Raw genomic sequence first — 17,867 nt, 5'->3', positions numbered from 1 at the left:
CCCCCATAAGTTGATCCAAGGAATCCAAATATCACATCAATTTCATCCCCACGTCTATCTTTCCCCTCCACACTGAGAGAAATCCGAAAAAGTTAAAATAACATTCCGGAAATGTTAATTTTACCCTGCATTATTGATCCGAAATCGGTATAAATATTACCCTTTTTAGGTGTATTGGGGTAAAAATTACCCTTTTTCATGTTAATTTTACCCTTAAAAAGGTGTAAAATTAACATTAAAAAATGTTGATATATTTTTACACCTTAAAAGTGTTAGTTATGAGGGAAAAAAGTTAATCACACCCTCTTTTTTTCTCAGTGCAGAAACCACTCTTTTAGGATTTCTGTAATTTTTTTTCTTGCGTTTACCACTTCAAAATTCTTGAAAAAGTCGATGAATAAAAAAAGTAAGATGTCCAAAAAAAAAGTTTCTTCCACAAATTATACCCTTTGAGTTCCTCTAACAAATAGTCCTTGTGCGAGAATTGTGGGTTACTCCTGGTCCCAGCAGTAGATGGCCAAAAAAGACGTTGCAAAAAGTGTTTTCTTCGACATAAATGGTTCTGGATGACCATAGTTTATCCATAGCAGATTAAGTATACCAGATTCTAAAAGCTAATAAACTAAGCTTTCCAACAATAGTTCACTCATCCAATTATATTCATCAGGAGCTGAGATATACCACTCCAAACTTTAGACCTCTTCTACTGACAGAATATATGTGCTCATCTAATATATATATATATATATATATAATATATATATATATATATATATATATATATATAACACATGTGAAAGTGCATTACTGAAGAATACAGAAAGTGCGTAAGTAGAAGTCATATGTAGAAGGAATTATAGAGGAGAAGGGGACAAATTCGAGTCAAAAAGACTCTTAGATCATAGTGGGTACGGTGGGGATATAGTATCGTGAGGTGCCGCATTTGATGATTATCCAGAGCTGAACACTCAACCTAATACCGTGCTTTAAAGCAGTTTCATTTGCAAACTGTTGGTGTCTCATGAAAAGTGCAAAGTGTATTTAATTTTTTATTAGTGATAGTTTATTAAGACAGCCCAACTAAACAAACTCGGGCATTATCAACAACTGACAACGTCACTTTATTTTAGTTAATCAGGCAGATTATCTATATTACAGGTAATTGTAACTATTTGAGCATCTCATTCATAATATAAAAAAGTACCCATAAATCTGTATGTTGTAACCTGCAAGTTTTGGAGGAATGCAAAAAAAAAAACGATTATTATTGTGCGTAACAATGAGACAAAATTGAATACTGTTTTTGTTATGGGCAATGGCACTGGCGCAATATTTTTTGTCGTCTTTATATAACAACATCAAGAAAATTTTTGTTCATAAAATTTTAAACGTGATGAACTTTTAAGATGTTCGTACAACTTTGTTTTTTTTTTTTCAAATGATGAATTAAAAAAAAGTTATATTAAGCTCATTCAATATTTCAGAGATTTCAAGCTTTTTTTTGTAAATAAGTACCAATTCAGCATAAAAAGTCAGTGGTTTCTTATTTTTTACCAATATTCTGCATAGTTCAAGGAACATTTCTAAAGAGAAATTGCATAAAAATTATTTTGCAATGCATATTTTTTACATTTCAACCAAGTTTCGAACGATTGATTTCGCATTGGTTTTTTTTTGAAGCATTTCGAATAATACAATTGATGTCTTCTTTAATAAAATTGACTCAATTGTATACGGAAATGTAACGTGAAGATTTCTTATTTTTTATAAGCTTTGCTTAGTTTTAACACTCATGTGTTAAACCCAGTCAGAATGTGTTACTGGGCAGTTTAATTTATGCAAAATATGCAGAGTCACCGTGTCTCACTTGCACTAATATTTACTTTAGATAGAGGAACACAAAAAACAATATATATGACAGAAATCATCATGGTCATTACCAAGTTTGAAATAATTAGCATTTCATCTATTTGCACAATAGATGCATTTTTTACTCACTTGTTTTTCTCACTGTTTCTCACTTGTAATATTAATTTGTGAGCTGAATCACAAAATTTTAAAATTAATTTTTTACTTAAATCGTATTTAATTTGTTTTTTTTTACTTATGCATTTTTATTACTGTTAAAAAAGTTTGCAAGATTGCAAGACATTAATAAATCCTATTTTCTGATAGAACTTGACAAATCTTTAATAAAAATCTTATATTTGATAATACATCCGAGAAAGCAGATAAGTTTTTGTTTAATCATATTTTTGTACGACAGCTAATAGAACATTATCAAACTATTGTACAATGTGACGCATGAAACACTTTTCAAGTTTATTGCTAATTATTCTTATAGTTATTCTTTTTATTTTATTTATTTTATTTCAAAATAATAAGAAAATAAACTATATAATTTTATATTAGCAGAAGTATATATTGCTATTTTAAGACGTTTCATACGAATAATTTATCCATGGAATTACTTGAATAAGAAATGAAAGATGTAATTTCTACAGTTGCACTGCAAGAAATGTGAAAGGGAAATGTTTTTTTTGCAATACGATCACCTTTCAAAAAATGCATTCTCTTTTTGGCTTTACTTTGTTGAAGTTCAATCACTTTAACGCTTGACCCATAGACATAATGCCTCAGAAAGCGTAAGAAAACTTTCGATTTTGTTTTAAATGCATATAAAAAAAAGCAACAACAAAATAAGACAAAATAATAAATCAACATCACTAGACCTTAAAAAGTGACCTCAATCTTCAGTGATATACTTTTTCTACCGCATCATTCTTCTTTTCTATTTCACAATATCTACTTTTCTTTGTCTTTCGCTCCTTTCGGCATTTTTTTTTACTCTTCTTACTTATCTTACCACTTTTTAAAATTACGACAGTTGTAAAGTGGCAGTGTGCAATTGTTACGCAACTATATTATTACTTACAAATTTGTACTGGACATAAAAAAAGATATGTAATTGAAGTAAAAATAAAGTAATAGGACGTGGAAAAAATAGTCAATAACATTACAGAAAAGATCAATCGTTATATGAATATATGTTATAAAAGTATCACATAAAAACTATAATATAAAATTTTGATTATTAAATAATAAAATAACGTAGTTTTAGATTTATTAATAATACTTTAAAAAGATTTAAAGTGACTAACAAAAAAAGTCATCTGAGATATTATCAATGCTATTATTACGTTTTGGCTTCTGAGGACAGTGACCCTGCAGTAAATTAATAATAGTAAATTTGCTATTCAATTTATATATTGACGGTTCCAGTCCACACTTTTCAGGTGCAACGACTTTTCAGGCACCATTTTGTTTTTAAATATCTCGACACCCAAACATCGGATAACCACCAAATTCACCAAATTTTCATTAGTTGCTAAGTGCAATCTCAGGAATAAAATATTCCTAACAAACGTCCCTGACGTACATTAAATGTTTCAGTGAAATGAAGCACTTAATGTAATAATTTGTTATATGTATTTTATTTTTAGTAATAAACAAAATGCACGAAACGAAAAAAAGGACAAATTAAGTAACCCAAATAAAAATGAAGATTTTAGCTTATCATAGTTATTATTATATTCGTAATTAGAGAAAATTGGGAATAATATTTTAGCAGATTGTTTGGATTGAATAGTATGGGTGAAGTAGTGGTGTTTCTCTTCTTCTCATACACTAAGAAAGACGAGAAAAGAGCTTATGTAATTTTAAATAACTCTAGTTGTAAACCGGGAAATACAAGAGTGACCACGAAGACCAGTTTTCAGTGCAAGTTGTTTGGAAATTCTCGTATAGCATTTATCTCTATACGTTTCAATTAAATTTTCTAACAGTAAAAGTATATATTTGAGCATTGCTTTATGGCGCGATTTAATTATTGTTGAGACTATAATAAATTTTTATTAAACAATCTCTATTAAATAATTTGTATTCATACGCTCAGAGCAGAAGTTCTCTCCTTTGTTTCCCTATTAAAACAGTCCACTTCTGCTCTGAGCGTCTCGTATATCCTTTAGTTTCAAAACCCAACATGATTTAATTAAATAATATTTCTTACTTAATGACATTAACTTTCAGCTAGAAAATTCCTTCTAATTCTTTTACTAAATGATTTTAAATATCATATATTGTTTATCCTAATGCAGAGTCCACCAATGGCCACGACCAGAGTGATCTTGAGTTACCCGTGGAACGGCGGCGGGAAGGGTCTGAATAAGACATCAACCGAAGAAGATCTCGGTATCAGTGAAAAGGTGCTTAAAATTGCACGCAAAGAATTGCGTGAGGATTCATGTGCTCGTGAACAATGCCTACAACAAATCCGTGACTGGCTTAAGAAAAATCCTGATGTGAATAATGTGCGAATGGATGATAAATTTCTTTTACGATTTCTTCGTGCCAAGAAATTTAGTATCCCTATGGCGGAACAGACTCTCCTTAAATATCTCAATTTCCGACGTACATTTGCCCATATGACCACTAAACTAGACTTCCTGTCCCCTACAGTCAATGAGCTCATTTCTGGTGGATATATCTTTGCATCACCGATTCGTGATAAGAATGGACGCCGTGTTGTTATTGCATTTGCAAGTATGTAAACACGTCCATGTTAAGTTTGGATGAACTAAAATTATTTTACAGTTATAAAATTTTTATTTTCTGGTTCATTCTTAAAAGCTATAGGGTAAGTGTGCCAAATTCCGGCCAGCTTGCAATTTCGGCCACCTTTTTTGTTCCTCGAATTTCCATGAACTTTTAGATTTTACGTACTCTAGAGATTATACAATGCAAAAGAATAACAAAAAATGTAGCTTCGACAAACGAGATGACGTGAAAAAGGCATTGGAAGAATTTCTGAAGGGCAAGGATCTATGAGAATGAAGGTGGCCGAAATTCGGCACCAAAGCTATGTCTATATTTTTATTCATTTTAAAATGTATTAAGAATGATTTTAGAGTAAATAAAGACGGTAAACTCTTTACAAGGTTCCAAGCAACACTCTTTAGGAAGAAAGAATAAAAAAATCAATTTGAATTTAAAATATAACATTTCAAATTTGAGACTTTGGCGCTTGCATGCAACTATGCCGAAATTTGGCTCACTTGCCCTAGGGTAAGTGTACCAAATTTCGGCTTGTTGCATGCAAGCCCCAAAGTCTTATGTTTGAAATGTAATATTTTAAATTCAAATTGAATTTATTTGTTACTTTTTTTATAAGGAGTGTTCCTTGGAACCCAGTAGGCAGTCTATCGTCTTTATTTTCTCTAAATTCACTCTTAATACATTCTAAAATGCATAAAAATGTAGACATTACATTTGTTGCCTATTTCGGCCACCTTCATTTTCACAGTTCCTTGCCCTTATGGAATTCTTCTAATGTCTTTTTTAGATCATCTTGTTCGTCGAAGTGACATTTTTTGTCATTTTTTGTATTGTATTATTTCTAGAGTATGCAAAAACTAAAAATTCAATGAAATTCGAGGAACAAAAACTATGGCCGAAATTACAAGCTGGCCGGAATTTGGCACACTTACCCTAATAACTCTCTAGTTTTTTTTTTGTTTATAAACGGAAAATCCTCGGGAACAAAAATTGGTAAATACGTTGCAATTAATAATAGACAGCAATTTTATTACAGAGAACTTTGATCCATCACGACACTGTAGCGCTGATATGGCACGTGCTCATTTTATTACATACGAAACTCTCCTAGAGGATCCTGAAAATCAAATTTTGGGTTTCACACATATTGGAGACATGAGTGGGGTTTCAGCAGCACATATTACTTGTTGGAACGTTACAGAATTTGCAAGAATCATGAAGTGGGGAGAACAATCTGTACCAATGCGCCACAAAGAAATTCATATCGTTAATGTACACACCACAGTTAAATATGTTGTGGACTTTGCTAAATCTTTGGTGTCAAAAAAAATTAATGACCGCCTCAGTGTAAGCACCATTGCTCCTCTTTAAACAATCTGATATTCATTATATAATTGTTATTTTCTAACTATTTGTAGATCCACGTGAATGTGGAGAATTTAATCAAGAAGGTGGACAAGGAGTGTCTCCCACTCGAAATGGGCGGTTCAATGCCCATGGCCGAAATGATTGAATTATGGAAGGCCGAAATGGCAGCAAAACGGGATGTTATCCTGTCTCTAGATGAGATGGCGTTGCTGAGTGACAGAGGTATCATTAGTAGCCGTGATAAGAATAACAATAGCAACAGTCTCACACAGATGGATTCTATCGCTGGAAGTTTTCGGAAACTCGAAGTCGATTGATAACAATGTTTTGCTTGATTTTGGTTCTTTCATACTGATTTTCTTAGGCTAGTTTTATTCCATTTTCCATTGCAGAAGTTTATTATTCTCTTACATTTTTATTTACATGAGAATTTTCACTTTTTACCAACTATATACAAGACAATTAATTGGAAACTTTTTTATGCAATTCTAAAGTTTACCAATAGTAATTCGCTTTCATGTTTTGCTTTTATTTATCAATAAATTTCTGCTGAAAAAAGACTTTCAAATATAACAATTTATACTTATAAATATTTTTCTGTAGAAAATTATTTGTATGTAATATCAGTTACTACAAATCTTTGTTAGCGGTGAATTTTGTTTGATCTCGGGGATTGAAATTTTTCAGGGCACTGTACAAATAAGCAGTAAAAATTTAAAATTGACAAGTTACAAAAATGGGCAGTAAATTCAATTCAGTGTGGAAGGCAGGAACTTTTCCTGTTTTTACTTATAGTGTAGAATTATTTGTGTCATATGCTTGCTTCAACTGACGCTTATAAAAAAAAAAACAATCTTAAAAAAGCAAACATTCAAAACAGTGTAATTATCATGCAAATTAAAAAAAAATCTGTGTAGCCTGCAATATTTTTAGTTGAAATATATAAATTAGTCCCATTTTTGAAAGAAAAAAATCTAGACTTTTTACTGTTTATTTGTTCTTTGCCTTTTCTCACAAGAGACACTGTTCATAAATGTAACTATTGAGTTTGAAGCTGTTTCGAAATATTTAAGATTCAAAAGTTAAAGGAACTTAAAGGACTAAACTTAAAGAAATATAAAATAGAAATAATAAATTTCTTTCTTTGGGAAACAGACTTAAACCTTGAAGAAAGTAACGAATTTTTATACTAATTCGAGATATATATGCTTTAAAATTCATTACCGTTGATACTAAAAATAATTTTTATACAGTGTCTCATCAGCCTTTTGCTTACATTTTAATGCTAAAATTATCTATCTAAAATTTCTATTCCTTCTTTATTGTAATATTGTATATATTGTTTTCTTTTCTTATTCAATGAAGGAAATAAAATTGTATGAAACAAAATATGTGGCATGAAAATTTGTAATAAAGAAAAAAAAAGTTCATGAGTATTCTATCACACCTCGCCAACTATCCCATATTTTCAAGGAATCAATCAATGCCTGAGAATCTCTCGGTTGTTCTGTTTTATTCCTTGCCACAAATACACCATATTTACTTTGTAACTTACCTCTCCGGATAGCTTCATTGATGAAGGATCGAGACTCCTCAAGTTGACGTCTTTTTGGTGTCTGCTTTGTAAAATTCCCTAGAAACCCCAAGGCAAATGTACGATTTCGCTCTTTCAGTCCAATAAATCCACTTTGAAATTTCCATCCTTGTGCTTCATATGTTAGACCATCGTCACTAATAAGAAAATTGTAAGGAACATCTGAGATATTGCGTCGTTGTAAATCCGTTTGGAGAGACTTAATAATTTTGATGCAATCCTGAAAGTTGTCACAACGTTTCCCACGAGTGTGAAACACTATAACGTGATCTACTACATATTGATTGAATGGTTTTCCGTGAGCTTCATTGGCTGTCCATGAACTCCTGTCGATGAGATCAAATGGAAAATTCGTAGGTCTTTCTTTTCCTGTAATATTGTTAAAAATCTTGAATTAAAATATCCCATTTCAATCTATAGGGTAAGTGTGCCAAATTCCGGCCAGCTTGCAATTTCGGCCACCTTTTTTGTTCCTCGAATTTCCATGAACTTTCAGATTTTACGTACTCCAGAGATTATACAATGCAAAAGAATAACAAAAAAATGTAGCTTCAACAAACGAGATGACGTGAAAAAGACATTGGAAGAATTCCCGAAGGGTAAGAAATTATGAGAATTAAGGTGGCCGAAATAGGGCACCAAAGCTATGTCTATATTTTTATTCATTTTAAAATGTATTAAGAATGATTTTAGAGTAAATAAAGACGGTAAACTCTTTACAAGGTTTCAAGCAACACTCTTTCAGAAGAAAGAATTAAAAAAAAAATCAATTTGTATTTAAAATATTACATTTCAAACTTGAGACTTTGACGCTTGCATGCAACTATGCCGAAATTTGGCACACTTACCATATCTTCAATATTATTATACCTTCAACAATAAGTAGATATATTCCAATTGCGATACCACAAAAGAAAATTATTGACACAATACATACTTCCAAGCAACTTCTTGGTGGAGCGTTCGGAATGGAAAGAAGTGGTGTTCTTTCATTCAATTCCTCACTATCTGTGTCCAAAACTACGTGAGAAGTTTGACAGTTGATTGAAGTGGAGCATTCTCCTGGTCCTGAGTATCATTAAAGAAAACATTATAAAATTTCTAGAATAAATATTTAATGAGTTATTTTACCAGTCATTGCACTAAGCTCATCAATTTTATTACACAGGAAAAACAGCTATAGCAATGAACGTTGCAGATTTCATTTTCAGCTAGCTGATGTTTTGGAATGTTTGTTTTATGTCTGCACGTACCATATTCTTTTGTTTTATCTCTACGATTTCAATTCAATTAATAGTTGGAAACACTGAAAATGAATTAGAATTGTTGTGTCAGTCGATTTTTTCTAAATCAATTTTAGAGAAAAAGATCTCTCTCGGTCCTCTCTATACCTAGCCGATAAATAAATATTAAAATTTTCACTTTGATTTATTCAAATTTATAATGCCCGAGCATTAGAGAGGTAGGGTAAGTGTGCCAAATTCCGGCCAGCTTGCAATTTCGGCCACATTTTTTGTTCCTCAAATTTCCATGAATTTTTAGTATTTACATACTCTAGACTCTAGAGATTATACAATGCAAAAGAATAACAAAAAATGCAGCTTCGATAAACAAGATGACGTGAAAAAGGCATTGGAAGAATTCCTGAAGGGCAAGGAACTATGAGAATGAAGGTGGCCGAAATAGGGCACCAAAGCTATGTCTACATTTTTGTTCATTTTAAAATGTATTAAGAATGATTTTAGAATAAATAAAGACGAAAAACTGTCTACAAGGTTTTAAGCAACACTCCTTAAGTAGAAGGAATAAAAAAATCAATTTCTATTAAAGATATTACATTTCAAACTTATTGAGACTTTGGCGCTTGCATGCAACTATGCCGAAATTTGGCTCACTTACCCTATACGCATGGTGCAGTATGCAGTATGCATGATTTATTAAATTTTAAATCTCCGAGTTTACCTTAATTTGAAATTTCTTTCAAAATTACGATTATCATCGTACACCTCACAATATAACGTTAATAGAGTTTGGTATTTTAATTTGAAGTTATTTTTACAAAGAATTTTTAAATTTAAATAAAGCATAAAATATACTTGACACAACAATGCAAAAATTTTCTTTGTTTTTTTTAGGTCGTCTAAAATGTCAAAATTGTTATAAAGGAATTCTAAAAGGTAGCGCCACAGGTCATAACTTCCGGTATTTTAATTCTAGTACCGTCTACTTTGGCGGTAGTACTCAAATTTTGACGTTTAGCTCGTGTGTGGTGTGGTGCATTTTGCGGAAAATTGGTTTTTTATTGAATAAAGTAGTGAGAAAAAGTAAATATGGTAAGAAGAAGAATATACATAAGTTTAAAAATGTAACACATGAGTGAAAAAATGTGAATAAAGAATTAAAATAAATGTGTTGAGTTGGGGCGCTTGATTTTATGAACTGTTTTCCTTCATGATTGAGTCCATAACCTCAATAAAATTTCATTGTTTCGATAGAATATTAGGTAAAAATGTCTCAATTAAAGATATTACTTAACATTTTTTTCAGAAACCCTTAGTGCTTCAGGGTCATGAACGTTCAATAACTCAAATTAAGTATAACCGAGAAGGAGATTTACTCTTTTCCTGTTCAAAGGATCAGAAGCCCAATGTTTGGTTTTCCTTGAATGGGGAGCGTTTGGGTACTTTTAATGGGCATCAGGGAGCTGTATGGTGCATCGATGTGGATTGGACTACAACAAAACTCATGACTGGCAGTGGAGACATGAGTACTCGTTTGTGGAATGTTGAACGTGGCACTACAATTGCTACGATACCATGCAAATCATCTGTAAGAACGTGCAACTTTAGTTATTCTGGAAATCAAGCGGCTTATTCCACGGATAAAGCTATGGGTCATAGCTGCGAGTTATTTATTATTGATGTGAGGAATCCTGATGAAGGTTTGGCTACTGCAAATGCCATTCTACGCATTCCCATTCTCCAGTCAAAAATCACTTCAATGCTTTGGGGTCCTCTCGACGAAACTATTATAACTGGCCATGAAGATGGGCAGATAACTGTTTGGGATTTACGAATGGGCAAGGAGGTCAACTCTGTTAATGATCACACAATGGTGATTAATGATATGCAGATGTCCAAGGATGGCACAATGTTTGTGAGTGCATCGAAGGATACAACCGCGAAACTTTTTGATTCTGAATCACTCATGTGTTTGAAAACCTACAAGACAGAAAGACATGTCAATTCTGCTTCCATTAGCCCTATCATGGATCATGTTGCTTTGGGTAAGTATATATATAAAATAAAGTATCATCTTTTATATCTTTACATTGAAATAATTGAAAATTGAAAGGTGGTGGTCAAGATGCTATGGAAGTAACAACAACCTCTGCAAGGGCTGGAAAATTTGATGCACGCTTTTTCTATCTAATTTATGAAGAAGAGTTTGCCCGTGTTAAAGGACACTTCGGGCCTATCAACAGCTTAGCTTTCCATCCAGATGGAAAGAGTTTTGCCACCGGCGGAGAAGATGGTTTTGTGCGTGTACAAGTATTTGATTCTTCTTATTTCGATTATTCTTTCGACTAATTGTTCAGTCCTTTATAACGCTAATAAAAATAAAAGATTTCTAGCAAATAAAAAATTGCTTTTACGGGAAATCCATGTGAATATGTAGTTGTTGACGTCTTTCTTCTGGCAAAGGGTGCATCACGTCTCTAAAGCGATGAGTGAACTAACTTAGAGATCTGAGGCCCAATTTTTGAAACTCACTCGCACCCGCGAGCTCTTTAGTGGCCGAGAGAAATCCACTCGCACACCCCGTAGATTTAAATCCTTCTGTAACGACTTCTTCATAACATAAAGTACTCGTTGCACGTACTCAAGATTTTCCGGGATGTGCGAGTGGATTTCTCTCGGCCACTAAAGAGCTCGCGGGTGCGAGTGAGAATTTCAAAAATTGACCCTCTGCATATCCGACCCGCACCCGACTAGAGATGTGCGCCAAGATAATTTCGGCGGCGGCGGCTAACATTTAAATATTGGCGGCTGGCTGCGCGTCGGCGCGCCAGCTGAAGCAATCGGCTGCGGCTCAGCTAGGCGCGCCAGACTTTTCCTTAACATTTTTCGATTACAATCCACATAAATTCTCGATTTTCCTCAATTTTTTTCTTGCTATAATTACTAATCATGGAAATCTATTTAAAAAAAATAGTAACAACAAAACAGATAGAAAACAATCTGTCAATTTTAGGCACAACATTTTTATAATCTTTCAGAAAGACAAATTCAATAAAAATATTAACAAACCTTTTTGAAATTCGTAGACGTAAAAATTAAAATAATTTTATCTGGAATTATAAACTCAAATTCAATAGCCAATAGAAAAATTGTTTATCTACAAACAAAAATATTTCTCGATGAACATTTGATAACAGTTGAAATATTTAGTAAGAAATGTTGAATTCGATGCACGATTAAAACATTATTTTAAAAAATGTTTAAAATCTTAACCCTTTAACGAAGGGACAGTTTTTACGAACCGAAAATCATCAATAAAAATGAAACTGGTGAACTTAAGAGAGATAAGATAAGATTTTGCCAGGGGTCAGTTCTCCATTTCGGATATTCCGATGCATCCAGGCCACCAATTGGGCCCCTTATGCTTCCCCACTCCTATTCTATCTTATCTCCCGATACGGGTAGCCGCTCTATATCACAGCTCTGTGAGCAGTCAGTGCCGTTACTATGTCACAGCATCCCTTCTCGGTGTGTGTTTGGGATCAGTGACAGCGAATATTTGTATCGATTGAAGTACCACTTTCACATCGAAACTCGTTCTCGTACCAGCCTCTATTGTTTAGGCGGTTCACTTTTTTGTCAATATGCACCATTGACATTACTATTCATTCATTCACTGGACGAATTCAAAGCCGATATGGCATGAGAAATCTTTTTCTGCTGCTGCTCAGCTTTGAACCCCGGACCTCGCAGTCATAGAGCTACTACTCTATCCACTGACCCACTCGAGGCCCTTACTGGTGAACTTAATCAATGATAAATCTTACATTCATGGGCGTACCTAGAGGGGCAGGGGGGCAGCTGCCCCTCCCCCTAGAAGCATCAAAGATGACAAAAACAAATGAGAAGTAGAAAATTATATTTGGTCAGCAAAAAAATTAAATTTGATAAGTAAAAAATACAAATCTTTTCAAAAATGGATTTAATTTAATTTTTCTATCCATAAAGATCGAAACTTTCATGAAAATTCTACTGATTTTAATTGTAAATTTAGTCACTTCTCAAACTTGATGTTTTACTGCTCTTTTGTACAGTATCAATACAAAAATGAGCTCATAAAAACTCAAAAACAATAAAAGCCCCATGGGGGGGGGGTTTGTTTAAGGGCAGGGCAAGGCTTTTCCCCCACTGTACTACATTCAAACATTTTAAAAGGTGTAAGGCAAATATTTCACAACTATTTTTGCTTTCTTTTTATAACTTAATTTCAGTAATAGATTTATTCAGTAATATATTTTTCGAAAAGAAAGAAATTGTCACGTAATTAAAGAATTTTTAATGATTTATAAGGAAAATCCAAAAAGCCACGCAGAAAGTAAAAACAAAAGGTTAGAATTTGTTTTAGAAAAGTCATCCTTGAGACCTTTAAAAATCGTTTTACAGCACCAAAACAAAAAGGTTAGAGCTATCTTTCAGAATTTTTGGAGAGCTTCCTCGCAACTACCAATTCCGCTAGAGAGCTTTTCATGTCTAAAAATAGGGTGGCACAAAGTTGCATCCCCTGGCACAAAGTTATATGATTTGACGGTGGCAAATAGCTGGAGACCTGCAAAAATTATCCTAGATTCCTTCAACCTTCTACTTTGTAATTATGTACAAACATGAGAAAAAATGACTTTAGGTAGTCAAGAAAAATTATTTTCTTTATGGGACACCGGTATTCCAATCATCCCCAAAGGGTTAACCCCTTAAGGGACCATTGGAACAAAAGTGTCCAATAGAGAGGAAAAGATTTTTCCTGAATATCTAAAGTGGCTAAAGGTCGCTGTAGCAAGTCAAGCAGAGCTTGTGGCCCCTATAGCTCAGTTGGTAGAGCACTCGTCTAGTTAACGAGAGGTCTCCAGTTCGATTCTGGGTGGAGGCGGGAATTTTTCCTGTCTCCACTGAGAAAGAACTGGATGATTTGAGTATCATTTACTCTGATTGACGATTTCTCTGTATCTAAAGTTATTTTATTTTAATGTTTATACGTAATCGTAAAGTAAAAAGTTGCAGGAATCCATAATATTTTTGCAGATGTACAGCTATTTGCTATCTAGTAAATATTGAAGCACAAAAGTGAATAATTTTCAAACTACCGCATTGATGAAAGATTTTTATTATTTTTTTTTTGTAATTATATCCAATTTTTTTTAAGCAAAAGCCTCTTGACAATAGAAAGTATAATAACTAACTATCCTAACTATACATTTTTTTCATAAGAATGAAAATTATCTATTATGGGTATTATCAGAAAATTGAAATATAAACAAAATTCGCCGCGGCGCGCTAAAAAAGAACTGGCGGCGGCTGGCGGCGCGCATTAAAAATTTTTGGCGGCGGCGGCTAAGCAAAAATCTCGGCGGCTTGCGCCGAGCGGCTAAAATTGGCTTGGCGCACATCTCTGTCAAACCTTGAGGTGGCGAAAAGTACTTACTCTACCCTACGTGCAACGAGTACTTTATGTTATAATTAAGTCGTTACAGAAGGATTTGAATCTATGGAATGTGCGAGTGAATTTCTCTCGGCCACTAAAGAGCTCGCGAGTGCGAGTGAGAGTTTCAAAAATTGGGCCTCAGCTATTGACTAGAATAGGCCCTATAGGTTAGGAAAATGAAAGATGGGAAATATTGGGCATTACTAAACTCAATAGCTTATCTCCATATTGGACAGCTAAAGAGTATCCATTGAAAGAGTAGCCCATTCAAGCTCAACTCATTGAGCACGATCATGACTGGTAAAAATTACATCAGTTATCGTTGAATTTTTATTTCATTACAATTAATTTATTATACATTCAGTAAATACATTCACTTCTAGCAACCATCAAAATGTAATAGATTTCTTTCTGACAAAGCATTGAATAATAACAAGTTTTCGCTCTAATATATCAATAATACTCTTTTTGTAAAATCCAGCTAATTCACTTTATATTTCCTTTTTGCATAAAATTTGAGCAAATTGAGTAATAATTTGTCAGTTTTCTAAATTTTTATTAAAAATATCATGTAGATATCATTTATCTATTATTTGCATTGCAAATTGTAGATAATGATATTGAGCTTTCTTATTTAACTCAATTATCAATAGAAGTATAAATCTTATATTTTGCATAATTTCAAAGAATATTTAAATCACTTATTTCAGTTGCAACGCTTAAATCTCTGAAATCAAAGAGATTTGTGTGCTGTGATCAAAATTATAGTATTAAAAGTATTTTGATTTTAATAAATTCTTAAACGTTTAGATTTTTTTTTTAAATATGATAAGAAAAATGCTGGTACCTGCTTTTTAGAAATTTTTATGCTTTTCAAACTTCTTTCTCACATTTATCACAACACTTTTTGTATTCCCTTACTGAACTGTTTTGATTATTATTTTTTAATTGATAAAAAAAAACATAAGAAATTCTCAATTTACGTATTAATGGACGGTTTAATAATTCATATTTATTCGTGATCTTCTTGAAAATTCTTTATCTCTGTCTGAGCGGACATAAAGGCAGAAAATGAAATAAATCAAGAGGTTTATTAAAAATCAAATTTATAGGATACTGAGTGTATGATTACGGTCATAAAAAGTTGATGGTTTATTTTTGAAAAAAAAAAAATTATTGGAGAAATTGTTTTTAATTGGCAGGTCAATTTATTGATGAAAAAATAACGATAAAACTTTTAAATATTTTTCAGTTATATTCTCTTATATATTATATATAATTTAAATGGCTTAATGTGTGATGTTCTTCACACTTAAATATTAAGAAGATAGCAAAGGTATGATTTTATGGTATAAAAGATGGTACTAAAAATAAGATTTTACTCAAACAAATTCAATGAAATTCCTAATACATTTTATTTTTTGTTTAATAATACCAATTCAATTTTTTTTTATTTAAAAATAATAAGCTTTAGACGTCTTCTTTTAATTTTTCTTAATGCCAACCCTTCAATTATTTACTTATAGATGATTAATTACCTCAAGAATTATTTCATAAGCTGTCTTTACGACACGACAAAATAAAAGGTTTATTCTTTTAATTGCTAATTTTATTTTTTATTTTTTGTTGACATTCACAGGGAAACAAACAAAAATTCCATTTTGTATAGTAACGTTAAAAAGCTATTATTTTCTATTTCAAAGTTTTTTCCCCCATGATGCGGCGTACTTTTATCTTAGGTATCATAATTTATTGAATTAATACACAATGTCCATAAAACTATTACTACTTTTTTTTTTTAGTAATGTTTTCTGTCATATACATTCTTGTTGAACATATAAATTCTGAAATAAAAATAGGAGATACATAGTTTACAAAACTATATTTAAGATATAGAAACATGTAAGTTTTAATTGCTTTTTCTTGCTAAATAACTATAGAAATTATTTGTATATACCAAATTTTGTCGATAGTTTAGGTTTATAACATATTTTGCTACACTTTTTTTTAGATATGAAAGACAGAAATTTGTTATATTGCGATTTTCTTTTCTACAATAATATAAATGACACTATGCAAAACGATAAATTTAGGTTCTTAATTCTCATGTTACTTTTTTTTTTTGGTTACGGACAATAAGAATTTGCTTCTTCGATTTTTCGATACTTCAATATTTCCACCTTCCACTACCCATTATTTTAGAACATCTGAGGACCAGATATTTTCCAGAAAATCACATCTGACTATCATGAGAATTTTAGGTCAAAATGTTATTAAGGTGACCATAAAGTTCAGGTCACGAAATCGACATTCATATCATAATTATGACTTTTTCCCCTCCTTGCCCTTTTTTTATTTTTCACATTTTTTGCTATTTATGCAAAATTTTATTAGCTATATATCGCCTATTGATTACTTTATCGAAAGATTTTTAAGACCTGTTAACTAGGATTTATAACAAAATAAAAAATAGAGAATATTATTAAAATTCGAAAAATTCTGATAAATTGGATTTTTTGTATTGCCCAACGCACAATAACTTTTGTTTTGTAAACATGTTTTTGACATTTCAATGAGAGTGAGTGAGATCTAGATCTAGTCATCTCGCTCACTCTCATAGGAAATTTTGAAAACATATTTACAAACAAAAGTTATTGTGCGCTGAGCATATTTCAGCTTTTAGAAGCATAATAATTGTGACACCGGAGTAAAATTTTTATAAAAATAAAAACAAGTAATAACTCAAATATTTAGTTACTAAAATTATCAATATTGAAAGATTAATTCTTAATAATTTTATTGCAAAATTTTAATCCTTCCTTATAAGACATAATATAATCAATACGTACTTATCATCCTACACAGTTTTCATTCACAAAAAACTTGGTTTGAAATCCCTTTACATTTATGTATGTACCCGATATCCTTGTTTTTTAATATGATTACCGTCTGGTCTGGATCCAATAAGAAAAAGAAACATAAGAAAACCCGAACACAAATACAAATTTTATACATATTGCATAGTGTTATGTATATTCTTGATAGATTATACTTACAAGGCACTTAAAGTTTCTGCTTTTATACATGATTGCGTTTTTAGTTGCCTTAAATTCATTATTAAAAACATGTCCTAAAATAAGATCTAACTTTCTAAATCTAAATTTCTTTAATATTATAAATTGTAATATGTACCTTATTTTATTTCAAATATTAGGTTTTAGACTTATAAAAAAAGTATTATAAAAGAGTTTTGTTTAAAATAATGGACGTTCATTGCTTTTTGTCTTAATATGATTAAATGTATATAGTCTCATACTAAATATGTATATATTGCAATTTTACCTTTACATTACTCATTGCATTCTTTTATACTTTTTTTTTTACATTTAGAATATTTTTCGTATGCTCTTTAAGCAGAGTTATATATATATATATATAACTCAGTGGATGTCAATAGTTTGTTGCCTACTTGTTTTACAAAAGTTGATCATATTTGATACGCCAAAAGTTTGTTGCCGCATTGGAAAAAGTGATTCACAATGGTCAAAACATGTAACCAATTTGATGCAAATCG

The 17,867-nt window shown here is 31.7% G+C and overlaps 3 protein-coding genes and 1 non-coding gene across 8 annotated transcripts; 3 read left to right on the top strand and 1 right to left on the bottom strand.

Annotated features, from left to right (window-relative positions):
* The first annotated feature begins 861 nt into the window (after positions 1–861).
* On the top strand, positions 862–7,371 carry LOC129801792 (clavesin-2-like). Of its 4 annotated transcripts, none has more exons than XM_055847127.1 (4): positions 862–1,158; positions 4,158–4,602; positions 5,651–5,961; positions 6,033–7,371. In XM_055847127.1, the coding sequence occupies exons 2-4, from the start codon at positions 4,167–4,169 to the stop codon at positions 6,297–6,299; spliced, it is 1,014 nt and encodes a 337-aa protein (XP_055703102.1). In that variant the 5' UTR covers positions 862–1,158; positions 4,158–4,166; the 3' UTR covers positions 6,300–7,371. The 4 variants fall into 4 exon arrangements, with proteins under 4 accessions (XP_055703102.1, XP_055703101.1, XP_055703103.1 ...); XM_055847126.1 differs by lacking the exon at positions 862–1,158 and adding an exon at positions 3,727–3,844; XM_055847128.1 differs by lacking the exon at positions 862–1,158 and adding an exon at positions 3,774–3,801.
* LOC129801803 (peptidoglycan-recognition protein SB1-like) lies at positions 6,352–10,129 on the bottom strand. 2 transcript variants are annotated; one of them, XM_055847145.1, is made up of 4 exons: positions 9,539–10,129; positions 8,708–8,882; positions 8,447–8,644; positions 6,352–7,945 (listed from the first exon to the last, which is right to left on the bottom strand). In XM_055847145.1, the coding sequence occupies exons 2-4, from the start codon at positions 8,712–8,714 to the stop codon at positions 7,410–7,412; spliced, it is 741 nt and encodes a 246-aa protein (XP_055703120.1). In that variant the 5' UTR covers positions 8,715–8,882; positions 9,539–10,129; the 3' UTR covers positions 6,352–7,409. The 2 variants fall into 2 exon arrangements, with proteins under 2 accessions (XP_055703120.1, XP_055703121.1); XM_055847146.1 differs by having other exon boundaries at positions 8,447–8,638; positions 9,539–9,719.
* Positions 9,796–11,221, top strand: LOC129801795 (eukaryotic translation initiation factor 3 subunit I). The gene is made up of 3 exons (XM_055847131.1): positions 9,796–9,909; positions 10,124–10,862; positions 10,931–11,221. The coding sequence occupies exons 1-3, from the start codon at positions 9,907–9,909 to the stop codon at positions 11,164–11,166; spliced, it is 978 nt and encodes a 325-aa protein (XP_055703106.1). The 5' UTR covers positions 9,796–9,906; the 3' UTR covers positions 11,167–11,221.
* Positions 11,222–13,668: 2,447 nt separating this feature from the next.
* Positions 13,669–13,741, top strand: Trnat-agu (transfer RNA threonine (anticodon AGU)). The gene has a single exon. It is a non-coding gene; the product is annotated as a tRNA-Thr (tRNA).
* The last annotated feature ends 4,126 nt before the right edge of the window (positions 13,742–17,867 follow it).

This window comes from Phlebotomus papatasi, chromosome 2 (assembly GCF_024763615.1).
Source record: "Phlebotomus papatasi isolate M1 chromosome 2, Ppap_2.1, whole genome shotgun sequence".
Classification (NCBI taxonomy): Eukaryota; Metazoa; Arthropoda; class Insecta; order Diptera; family Psychodidae; genus Phlebotomus; species Phlebotomus papatasi.
The sequence above is the reverse complement of the archived record's forward strand: the minus strand, read 5'-3'. Positions and strand labels throughout refer to the sequence as shown.

Excerpts from the sequence above, each read along its gene's own strand:
- LOC129801792 (XM_055847127.1), top strand. The coding sequence starts at position 4,167 with ATGGCCACGACCAGAGTGATCTTGAGTTACCCGTGGAACGGCGGCGGG. Across the intron at positions 4,603-5,650 it reads TGTTGTTATTGCATTTGCAA|AGAACTTTGATCCATCACGA; the intron begins GTATGTAAACAC and ends ATTTTATTACAG. Across the intron at positions 5,962-6,032 it reads AAATTAATGACCGCCTCAGT|ATCCACGTGAATGTGGAGAA; the intron begins GTAAGCACCATT and ends AACTATTTGTAG.
- LOC129801803 (XM_055847145.1), bottom strand. Across the intron at positions 7,946-8,446 it reads ATATCTACTTATTGTTGAAG|GAAAAGAAAGACCTACGAAT; the intron begins GTATAATAATAT and ends ACAATATTACAG.
- LOC129801795 (XM_055847131.1), top strand. Across the intron at positions 10,863-10,930 it reads CATGGATCATGTTGCTTTGG|GTGGTGGTCAAGATGCTATG; the intron begins GTAAGTATATAT and ends GAAAATTGAAAG.